General features: G+C 34.2%; 3 protein-coding genes across 3 annotated transcripts; all 3 read right to left on the bottom strand.

Annotated features, from left to right (window-relative positions):
- Positions 1-31: 31 nt before the first annotated feature.
- On the bottom strand, positions 32-1001 carry LOC128182238 (A disintegrin and metalloproteinase with thrombospondin motifs adt-2-like). Its single transcript, XM_052850831.1, has 3 exons — positions 990-1001; positions 619-760; positions 32-183 (listed from the first exon to the last, which is right to left on the bottom strand). Exons 1-3 carry the CDS (start codon positions 999-1001, stop codon positions 32-34), a joined length of 306 nt encoding a protein of 101 aa, XP_052706791.1.
- Position 1002: 1 nt separating this feature from the next.
- On the bottom strand, positions 1003-4755 carry LOC128180730 (A disintegrin and metalloproteinase with thrombospondin motifs adt-2-like). The gene is made up of 10 exons (XM_052848875.1): positions 4599-4755; positions 4430-4506; positions 4195-4336; positions 3485-3649; positions 3313-3389; positions 3074-3215; positions 2139-2303; positions 1967-2043; positions 1734-1875; positions 1003-1190 (listed from the first exon to the last, which is right to left on the bottom strand). The coding sequence occupies exons 2-10, from the start codon at positions 4502-4504 to the stop codon at positions 1003-1005; spliced, it is 1173 nt and encodes a 390-aa protein (XP_052704835.1). The 5' UTR covers positions 4505-4506; positions 4599-4755.
- Positions 4576-10600, bottom strand: LOC128182239 (A disintegrin and metalloproteinase with thrombospondin motifs adt-1-like; the record flags this gene model as incomplete). Its single annotated transcript, XM_052850832.1, has 14 exons — positions 4576-4727; positions 5163-5304; positions 5398-5474; positions 5568-5732; positions 6132-6273; positions 6372-6448; positions 6531-6695; positions 6804-6945; positions 7648-7727; positions 8730-8924; positions 9028-9169; positions 9709-9788; positions 10170-10364; positions 10462-10600. Coding segments are annotated over 14 exons (1893 nt in total), but the record flags the coding sequence as incomplete, so codon positions are not given.
- Between the last annotated feature and the right edge of the window lie 986 nt (positions 10601-11586).

Raw genomic sequence — 11586 nt, forward strand, 5'->3', positions numbered from 1 at the left:
AACCCTACGAAGCTTTACCGCAAAAGTCATTCTAACTTAAGTAACATTTCTGACCGTTTGTAGCGCAGGCATTTGTGTTACAGTCTTCCTCTTCTGTAGTATCGTCAGAGCATGGAATGTCACCCGTCGATGAACACTCTCTGCTCCTGCTTCGCTTGCCTCCTCCACACGCTTTGCTACAAGCTGACCATGCACCCCAATTCTTGAACTCAGCATAACCTATGCGCAGTTAGATCAAACTTTTTATAATGCAGTCAATCTTAAAGGACATTGCAACATTTTAATAATTCAAATCTTGACATTGGAGTTAACACACATTGTATTACATGTTCATTCTACTTCACATTTTAAAATCCGTAAATTGTAGTTTTTAATATTTCTTTCGAAATTACATTATAATTTTTCATTATTGCCATCGATTTAATAATAGACATATGTTTCATTGATAAACTAGTTTCTTGTTGCATCTCAGGATTCATTCAAGTGAATCTCTGTTTCAATTTTGTGAAAAATATATGCATTTCATGGAATATTCTTTGCGATTATTTCGTTAAGTACAAATTATTGGTTGTAATATATGATTTAAGTTCATCTTATTGAACACATGTTCAACATTACCTTGGTCTTTGTTACACAAGTCTCCAGTACAACACAAGGTACAGTCCTTATCTTTCTTGTCACATTTAGGCTTACAGTCTTTTGTTTTCTTGCATTTCTTCTCGATGTCAGCTCCATTCCGTTTGATCTTGGTTTCACAGGACTGAAAAAAAAATATAATAATTAAATCATATCTTGATATTTCAGCTGATCGGAATTGTTTCAAAAGCAATTTTCTTGTCGCCATTTGATTTACCTTTTCGTCCTGTTTACATGTTTCGGTCTTCGTGCAATCGCTATTCTTTTTCCCTTTGCAATAGTAGCATCTCATCACTGAAAAATAAAAACATCATGACAATCATGACCACTCCGACAACCCTACAAAGCTTTACCGCAAAAGTCATTCTAACTTAAGTAACATCTCTGACCGTTTGTAGCGCAGGCATTTGTGTTACAGTCTTCCTCTTCTGTAGTATCGTCAGAGCATGGAATGTCACCCGTCGATGAACACTCTCTGCTCCTGCTTCGCTTGCCTCCTCCACACGCTTTGCTGCAAGATGACCACGCACCCCAATTCTTGAACTCGGCATAACCTTAATGTGTACAGATCACAGTTATATATGGAATCATTCCTTGTTGATATTGCAAACATTTTACCATTCAGATCATCAAACAAGAGTATATCAGTTTTTTTCGAATTCTGAAACAGTTAAATACTACATTACGTTTTAAAGGTTCTAAATGTACCAATTTTTGATACTCTTTATTTCTTCGATTATACACTGTCAATGAGCAGCATACTAGTAATAGACGTTATCATTACATACATCTTTTCAAAATATAGTAAGTTGTTACTCATAAACAAGTACATGTAATAATCGATGCTTTCATGCTAGATGTATTTTTTTCATACTCATTTCCCTCATGGACATTTACGTCATTAAAAGATTCATTTGGTTTTGTACCACATTTTTAAAAGGCTTCATTAACAGGAATGATTGTCTTTTATTCAATTTTGCAGAATTAATATATTTAGTTGTAAAATGAAATATTCTGTGTCTTCATTATAATTAAATGCAATTGTTCAGTTGTAATGAATTATTCAGTTTTATCTAATTGAACACGTTGAACATTACCTTGGTCCTTGTTACACAAGTCTCCAGTACAACACAGGGTACAGTCCTTATCTTTCTTGTCACATTTAGGCTTACAGTCTTTTGTTTTCTTGCATTTCTTCTCGATGTCAGCTCCATTCCGTTTGATCTTGGTTTCACAGGACTGAAAAAAATATAATAATTAAATCATATCTTGATATTTCAGATGGTCGAAATTGTTTCAAAAGCAATTTTCTTGTCGCCATTTGATTTACCTTTTCGTCCTGTTTACATGTTTCGGTCTTCGTGCAATCGCTATTCTTTTTCCCTTTGCAATAGTAGCATCTCATCACTGAAAAATAAAAACATCATGACAATCATGACCGCTCCGACAACCCTACAAAGCTTTACCGCAAAAGTCATTCTAACTTAAGTAACATCTCTGACCGTTTGTAGCGCAGGCATTTGTGTTACAGTCTTCCTCTTCTGTAGTATCGTCAGAGCATGGAATGTCACCCGTCGATGAACACTCTCTGTTCCTGCTTCGCTTGCCTCCTCCACACGCTTTGCTACAGGATGACCATGCACCCCAATTCTTGAACTCGGCATAACCTAAATGTGTTCAGATCACAGTTATATATGGAATCATTCCTTGTTGATATTGCAAACATTTTACCATTCAGATCATCAAATAGGAGTTTACAATCAGTTTTTTTCGAATTCTGAAACAGTTAAATACGAAATTACGTTTTAAAGGTTCTATATGTACCAATTTTTGATACTCTTTATTTCTTCGATTATACACTGTCAATGAGCATACTAGTAATAGACATTATCATTACCTACATCTTTTCAAAATATTGTAAATTGTTACTTATAAACAAGTACATGTAATAATCGATGTTTTAATGCTTGATGTATGTTTTTAATACTCATTTCTCTCATGGACATTTACTTCATCAAAAGATTTATTGTGTTTCGTACCACATATTGAGAAAGCTTCATTAACAGGAATGATTGTATTGTATTCCATTTTGCAGAATTAATATATGTATTTTGAAATGAAATATTATGTGTCCTTATTATAATTAAATGCAAGTGATCATACATTTGTAGATTATCCAACAAAATCAAAAAAATAGTCAATGTTTTAGTCTTTCCATACGTCTTTGTGACTTTTTTCTTATCATTGATATATGTTTCACTGACATGCTCAGTTTCTTAATTCATCTAAGCATTCATTCATGTGAGTCTATCTTTTAATTTAGTAGAATGAATTGTATTTCATGGAATATTTTTTTTGCGATTATTTCGTTTAGTGCAAATTATTGGTCGTAATATCTCATTTAAGTTCAACCTTTTGAACACATGTTCAATATTACCTTGGTCCTTGTTACACAAGTCTCCAGTACAACACAGGGTACAGTCCTTATCTTTCTTGTGACATTTAGGCTTACAGTCTTTTGTTTTCTTGCATTTCTTCTCGATGTCAGCTCCATTCCGTTTGATCTTAGTTTCACAGGACTGCAAGAAATATGTTCGTAAGCATAAAATCGAATCTTGATATTACAGCTGATCAGAATCGTTTCACAATCAATTTTCTTGTCGCCATTTGATTTACCTGTTCGTCCTGTTTACATGTTTCGGTCTTCGTGCAATCGCTATTCTTTTTCCCTTTGCAATAGTAGCATCTCATCACTGAAAAATAAAAACATCATGACCATCATGACCGCTCCGACAACCCTACAAAGCTTTACCGCAAAAGTCATTCTAACTTAAGTAACAGCTCTGACCGTTTGTAGCGCAGGCATTTGTGTTACAGTCTTCCTCTTCTGTAGTATCGTCAGAGCATGGAATGTCACCCGTCGATGAACACTCTCTGCTCTTGCTTCGCTTGCCTCCTCCACACGCTTTGCTACAAGATGACCACGCACCCCAATTCTTGAACTCGGCATAACCTTAATGTGTACAGATCACAGTTATATATGGAATCAATCCTTGTTGATATTGCAAACATTTTACCATTCAGATCATCAAACAAGAGTATATCAGTTTTTTTCGAATTCTGAAACAGTTAAATACTACATTACGTTTTAAAGGTTCTAAATGTACCAATTTTTGATACTCTTTATTTCTTCGATTATACACTGTCAATGAGCAGCATACTAGTAATAGACGTTATCATTACATACATCTTTTCAAAATAAAGTAAGTTGTTACTCATAAACAAGTACATGTAATAATCGATGTTTTCATGCTAGATGTATTTTTTTCATACTCATTTCCCTCATGGACATTTACGTCATTAAAAGATTCATTTGGTTTCGTACCACATTTTTAAAAGGCTTCATTAACAGGAATGATTGTCTTTTATTCAATTTTGCAGAATTAATATATTTAGTTGTTAAATGAAATATTCTGTGTCCTTATTATAATTAAATGCAATTGTTCAGTTGTAATGAATTATTCAGTTTTATCTAATTGAACACGTGTTCAATATTACCTTGGTCCTTGTTACACAAGTCTCCAGTACAACACAGGGTACAGTCCTTATCTTTCTTGTCACATTTAGGCTTACAGTCTTTTGTTTTCTTGCATTTCTTCTCGATGTCAGCTCCATTCCGTTTGATCTTGGTTTCACAGGACTGAAAAAAAAATATAATAATTAAATCATATCTTGATATTTCAGCTGATCGGAATTGTTTCAAAAGCAATTTTCTTGTCGCCATTTGATTTACCTTTTCGTCCTGTTTACATGTTTCGGTCTTCGTGCAATCGCTATTCTTTTTCCCTTTGCAATAGTAGCACCTCATCACTGAAAAAAAACATCATGACAATCATGACCGCTCCGACAACCCTACGAAGCTTTACCGCAAAAATCATTCTAACTTAAGTAACATTTCTGACCGTTTGTAGCGCAGGCATTTGTGTTACAGTCTTCCTCTTCTGTAGTATCGTCAGAGCATGGAATGTCACCCGTCGATGAACACTCTCTGCTCCTGCTTCGCTTGCCTCCTCCACACGCTTTGCTACAAGCTGACCATGCACCCCAATTCTTGAACTCAGCATAACCTATGCGCAGTTAGATCAAACTTTTTATAATGCAGTCAATCTTAAAGGACATTGCAACATTTTAATAATTCAAATCTTGACATTGGAGTTAACACTCATTGTATTACATGTTCATTCTACTTCACATTTTAAAATCCGTAAATTGTAGTTTTTAATATTTCTTTCGAAATTACATTATAATTTTTCATTATTGCCATCGATTTAATAATAGACATATGTTTCATTGATAAACTAGTTTCTTGTTGCATCTCAGGATTCATTCAAGTGAATCTCTGTTTCAATTTTGTGAAAAATATATGCATTTCATGGAATATTCTTTGCGATTATTTCGTTAAGTACAAATTATTGGTTGTAATATATGATTTAAGTTCATCTTATTGAACACATGTTCAACATTACCTTGGTCTTTGTTACACAAGTCTCCAGTACAACACAAGGTACAGTCCTTATCTTTCTTGTCACATTTAGGCTTACAGTCTTTTGTTTTCTTGCATTTCTTCTCGATGTCAGCTCCATTCCGTTTGATCTTGGTTTCACAGGACTGAAAAAAAAATATAATAATTAAATCATATCTTGATATTTCAGCTGATCGGAATTGTTTCAAAAGCAATTTTCTTGTCGCCATTTGATTTACCTTTTCGTCCTGTTTACATGTTTCGGTCTTCGTGCAATCGCTATTCTTTTTCCCTTTGCAATAGTAGCATCTCATCACTGAAAAAAAAACATCATGACAATCATGACCGCTCCGACAACCCTACAAAGCTTTACCGCAAAAGTCATTCTAACTTAAGTAACATCTCTGACCGTTTGTAGCGCAGGCATTTGTGTTACAGTCTTCCTCTTCTGTAGTATCGTCAGAGCATGGAATGTCACCCGTCGATGAACACTCTCTGCTCCTGCTTCGCTTGCCTCCTCCACACGCTTTGCTACAAGCTGACCATGCACCCCAATTCTTGAACTCAGCATAACCTATGCGCAGTTAGATCAAACTTTTTATAATGCAGTCAATCTTAAAGGACATTGCAACATTTTAATAATTCAAATCTTGACATTGGAGTTAACACACATTGTATTACATGTTCATTCTACTTCACATTTTAAAATCCGTAAATTGTAGTTTTTAATATTTCTTTCGAAATTACATTATAATTTTTCATTATTGCCATCGATTTAATAATAGACATATGTTTCATTGATAAACTAGTTTCTTGTTGCATCTCAGGATTCATTCAAGTGAATCTCTGTTTCAATTTTGTGAAAAATATATGCATTTCATGGAATATTCTTTGCGATTATTTCGTTAAGTACAAATTATTGGTTGTAATATATGATTTAAGTTCATCTTATTGAACACATGTTCAACATTACCTTGGTCTTTGTTACACAAGTCTCCAGTACAACACAGGGTACAGTCCTTATCTTTCTTGTCACATTTAGGCTTACAGTCTTTTGTCTTCTTGCATTTCTTCTCGATGTCAGCTCCATTTCGTTTAATCTTGGTTTCACAGGACTGTAACAAATTTAGTCAGAAGCATCAAATCGCATGTAGATTTTTCAGCTCATCAGAATTGTTTCTAAATCAAATTTTCTTGTCGCCATATTAATTACCAGTTCGTCCTGTTTACATGTTTCGGTTTTCGTGCAATCGCTATTCTTTTTTCCTTTGCAATAGTAACATCTCATCCCTGCAATCATTTAAATTTTTAATTTGAAATCTTATTTGTGTAAGTGTTAACTTTTTAAGAATATTTTTAGGAGAAGCCTCACCAGCGGTAATGGAACAAGCCTGTGTATTACAGTCCTCCTCTTCTTTGCTTCCTCCGCTGCATGGAATCGAGGTTGAGGTACAAGACCTGTTTCTGCTTCGTTTGCCTCCTCCACATTGCTTGCTACATGATGACCACTGTTGCCACGGTTCAAAATCCGCGTAACCTAAAAGCATTTGCTTTGAGTATACCAATACTAATATAAATAATATGTGGCCAAAGGAATGGAACAAAATGGTGCTAACAAAGAACAAATTTGTTGCACCAGCATTACCTGAATCTTTATTACAGAGATCCCCAGTACAACAAAAGTGACATTCAACAGCCCTCGCGTCACATCGAGTTTTACAACTGGAAGTCTTCTTGCATACTTTGGTGATCTCGGTTTTGTCTCGGTGCACCTTTGTTTCACAAGACTGACAAAGACAAACAGGTTTTATGAATAATAAGGCATGCAAATCCAAACTTAAACTGGATTTGGGCGCAAATGTATAGTTTGAAGGTTCATTTTCCTTATATTCAAAGTGTATTGATTATAACAAACTGCGTAAGTTTGTGTTAGATATGTTCGACGGTTTTTCATTATAGAAGACATACAAATGAAACAACACATGCTAATTTTCTTTTAATACATGTTAAGACCATAACGTTTAAAAACATGGCATTTAATGCAAAAGATATCAAAGCAATGTGAGCTGCATATTTTTAGGAAAATTTTATTTTTTTCATAAAATGACAAAAATATATTGTTTTGTTTTTTTTTATTTCTGGGGGTTTTGCTTGGTGGAAAAGCCGTTAAGTGGCCTTAAATTGAATCGAAATTGAATTTTTGTCGTCATGTACAGAAATTTATCTGCTCTATATTCCTTAGAAGAAAAAATCTTTCTTCTGACAAAAATTAATGAATTTTTCAAATCTTATTTATCATAAAAGTTTAAATTACATGCAGTTTTTTGCAGCAAAATAAAATTCTAAAAAATACAGCTCATATTGCTTTTAAAAGACAGAAAATAATGATTTGCATCAAAGTGCCACTTTACGCTTGAAAATATTGCAGAGAATGCTAACATCATAAGAAGAAAAAAAATTCAAAGTCAGAAAAGCAATACAGAATTTACCTCTTCGTCTTTTTTGCAAGTTTCTATCTTTGAACAGTCACTGTTTTTCTTGCCATAAGAACAAACGTAGCATCGATGACCTAAAATAAAATTAATCTCCCCATAATGAATCATATTTTAAACGTTTAGTTTGTATGTGTGAAGTTTCCGTGGATTATTCTGCGATTAATCGAATCTAACCCCAAAAAACAAAGGCTTGGGACTTTACTGGCTGATCTCATATTTTTAAGTTATTGTAGTACTCCTAACCATTTTAATATAGAATAATAACCGCTACATATGTTTAACGTGATGATTGACGAGAATGATTACGTAATTTTACTAATTTAGGTTATGATTGCTGTTTTCATACTTGCGGTAAACATCAAGGGAAAAAAGTTGTTTCAGAAACATCTTTTGAAATTTAAAGACCTAAAGGAACAAATATGTTTTCTCAGTTGAATATGAACATACGTCCGTCATGTTCAGAGACAAGTGGTTTTAGATAACGGCTATTCACGGAGCGTTTGAACTGCAAGTCCTTTTTCATATTTTAATTTGTATGCAGGTGCACTCCAGAATAGAATTTCAAATACCAAATTCAAAAAAATTACATAATAAATATATTACACATACTTGATTCAATGTTTGTATGAACTTATGATAGCTTCAAAAAGAGTCTTATGTTATTGTTTAAGCATTTCTTTTAATTCTTGCAGTAACTTTCAACTTTTTTCTGTCCCAAGTTTCGGCTACCAAAACTTTTCAATAAAACGATAAATATAAGTAGGTTGAGCTCAAAATACGTTCATTAACAAGAAAGAGTCAAGATTTTTTGTAAGGAATCGCCTCTTTTAACGCTTCAAGTTTCAATACACAACCCAATATAGAAAGTATAGGGTGATTTTCATTGCGGAGTAATAACGTTAAAACTTCTGCGAGGAAACTCGAGTACTTTCGAATGGATAAAACATGTTAACATTTCTCGTCAAAAATCTCCGAAAGAAATTTGTTTCTGTTCGATGTTAATATGACAGGGAAAAACGATAAAGTGTCAATGAAGAAATTTTGAGTTAGAATAAAACTCCCTTGACATTCCTTACCCTGGGTACTGGAAGCCTGAGTGTTGGTACCAGTAGTAATGGAACAAGCCTGTGTATTACAGTCCTCCTCCTCTTTGCTTCCTCCGCTGCATGGAATCGAGGTTGAGGTACAAGACCTGTTTCTGCTTCGTTTGCCTCCTCCACATTGTTTGCTACATGATGACCACTGTTGCCATGGTTCGAAATCCGCGTAACCTGAAAGCATTTGCTATGAGTTTACCAATACTTATATTATTAGGATGAGGCTAACTGAATGGAATTGTGCTAACAAAAAAAAAATGTGTTGCTCCAGCATTACCTGAATCTTTGTTACAGAGATCCCCAGTACAACAAAAGTGACATTCAACAGCCCTCGCGTCACATCGAGTTTTACAACTGGAAGTCTTCTTGCATACTTTGGTGATCTCGGTTTTGTCTCGGTGAACCTTTGTTTCACAAGACTGACAAAGACAAATAAATTTTACGAATATGGCACGAAAATCCAAACTTGAACTGCTTTTTGGTGCAACTGTATAGTTTTAAGGGTTTTTTTCCTAATATATAAACAGCAAACTGCGTACATTCGTGACAAATACAAAAACATTTTTACAAGTAAAGCATGCACTTTTTTAACGATTTATAGAATACATCGGTGTAGATGTAAAGTTTACTATGTAGCAGCAAAATGCCTCCCACCAAGGATATGTTCGACAGTTTGTCGTCATAAAAGACAGAAAAGGAACACACACAAAATTTGATTTCAGTTTGTTACTAGCTACGGTGTATTCTTATCAGACACTTAAGAGCGGGGCAAATTCAAATAAGGCTTATTGAATTTAATCTAAAAGTGAATTTTTACAAAATTACGGCAGAACATTTACTGCAAAATGCTCTGCACACATGAAAATATCATGTTGAGAACGCTGTAGTCTCCATCAATTAATAAAACAGTACATCACCCAAATTACAGCAGAGTAAGAAAATAATATTAGAACCTAACCTCTTCGTCTTTTTTGCAAGTTTCTATCTTTGAACAGTCACTGTTTTTCTTCCCATATGAACAAACGTAGCATCGATGAACTGAAATCATTAAAGAACATAATGACTCTGTATGATCACAGGGTTATGCAATTTTAAATTATGCTCGCTACGTTCATACTCGCATGAAAAACTAAGACAAATTTATTGTTCAATTAAATTCCTCCTCAAATGCTTAGACTTATCGAGATCTTGAGCTTCGTTTGATTTAACATAAATGAATACGTCCGCAACAACAAGACACTTGATCGTATTTCGCGTGTCATTCGAATTGAAATTTTATCACTTTAATCTTTTGCGACTGCACCTCAGAAAAAAAATTCAAATACCACTTAAAAACAAATAACATAAAATATATACAGTCATGATTATTACGTTTCCATTAATTATTTATTTGAGAAAAAATCCTTTGACAATCCGTACCCTTGGGGCTGGAAGCCTGAGTGTTGGTACCAGTGGTAATAGAACAAGCCTGTGTATTACAGTCCTCCTCTTCTTTGCTTCCTCCGCTGCATGGAATCGAGGTTGAGGTACATGACCTGTTTCTGCTTCGTTTGCCCCCTCCACACTGTTTGCTACATGATGACCACTGTTGCCACGGTTCGTAGTCCGCGTAACCTGAAATTTAGTTAGATAGATATTTCCATCCCCGTTATCCAATATACTTTTAAACAAATGGTGCTCACAAAGAAGGAATGCATTACAAACACATTACCTGAATCTTTGTTACAGAGATCCCCAGTACAACAAAAGTGACATTCAACAGCCCTCGCGTCACATCGAGTTTTACAACTGGAAGTCTTCTTGCATACTTTGGTGATCTCGGTTTTGTCTCGGTGCACCTTTGTTTCACAAGACTGAAAGAAAACGGATAATAAAACAATGCATACAAGTATACTGCGATTTGTAATGAGTTGTTGTTAAGTTTAGTCTATGGAATATTTGCGAAGAAACCCTTGCCTTTTCGTCTTTTTTGCAAGTTTCTATCTTCGAACAGTCAGTCTTCTTCTTGCCATAAGAACAAACGTAGCATCGATGACCTGCAAAAAAATCAAATTCTGATATCGTTCATTTTCATTGTGCATAGCTTTTAGCGTTTGCGTTAACGGGTTATTTAATTTTTTCTGCAATTATAGCTTTTTTCATGCTCGCATGGGTCATAAAAGATATTTAAATCTTTGTATAGTAATAAATTATTGCATTAGTCATAGAGAGTAGGTAAAAGCAGCTATTAAACTATTGTTAATGTACATCAGTGCGTTAGATAAAAGAAATGTCCAAGTCTTCTTATATGGAATAGGAGTCTGACATCATCCGGAATATTTTTTTTTTAGTTTCCCTACGGTATCGATGAAATAGTTAAAATTGGCTCGTGTAGATTTCAATCTTGTCAGTATCTATATCGCAGTGAATTACAATCGGTTTGTGTAAGAAATAGAGGAAAATATAATCAGTGAATGTTTAAATATTTGAATATCAAATTGTCTGTAAGAGCTCTAGATGCTGTCGAATTGGCTAAGTACGAATATTTTATGGAGAAGAAAAGACATTTCAGGATAAATTCATAGCCCCGTGACAGCTATTTACCATCATTATCTGCCTGCAAACGGCTGTGGTCGATCGTAACTATGAACGAATGCCTTACAGAGATTCAATTTGATGTTTGCAAATGCAAATTCATGAATGAATGAAAACAAAACAGAAATACATGTATTTACGAAAAAGTTTCAAGTATTGCATTTTTTATTAAATTTCAATTAAGTACCCTTTCAATTGTATAATGATATGATGCGATAATCTTCCAAGTTACTGAATACTAATAAAAGGAATATGAAGTGAT

Source organism: Crassostrea angulata, chromosome 4, assembly GCF_025612915.1.
Source record: "Crassostrea angulata isolate pt1a10 chromosome 4, ASM2561291v2, whole genome shotgun sequence".
NCBI classification, from domain to species: Eukaryota; Metazoa; Mollusca; class Bivalvia; order Ostreida; family Ostreidae; genus Magallana; species Magallana angulata.

What these genes read in the sequence shown, in the direction of transcription:
- LOC128180730 (XM_052848875.1), bottom strand. Translation starts at nt 4,504, where the DNA reads ATGAGGTGCTACTATTGCAAAGGGAAAAAGAATAGCGATTGCACGAAG. An exon ending in CTTGTGTAACAAGGACCAAG is followed by an intron (nt 3,650 to 4,194) that starts GTAATATTGAAC and finishes GTACACATTAAG; the next exon opens with GTTATGCCGAGTTCAAGAAT. An exon ending in CTTGTGTAACAAGGACCAAG is followed by an intron (nt 2,304 to 3,073) that starts GTAATATTGAAC and finishes GAACACATTTAG; the next exon opens with GTTATGCCGAGTTCAAGAAT.
- LOC128182238 (XM_052850831.1), bottom strand. An exon ending in CTTGTGTAACAAAGACCAAG is followed by an intron (nt 184 to 618) that starts GTAATGTTGAAC and finishes GTGCATGGTCAG; the next exon opens with CTTGTAGCAAAGCGTGTGGA.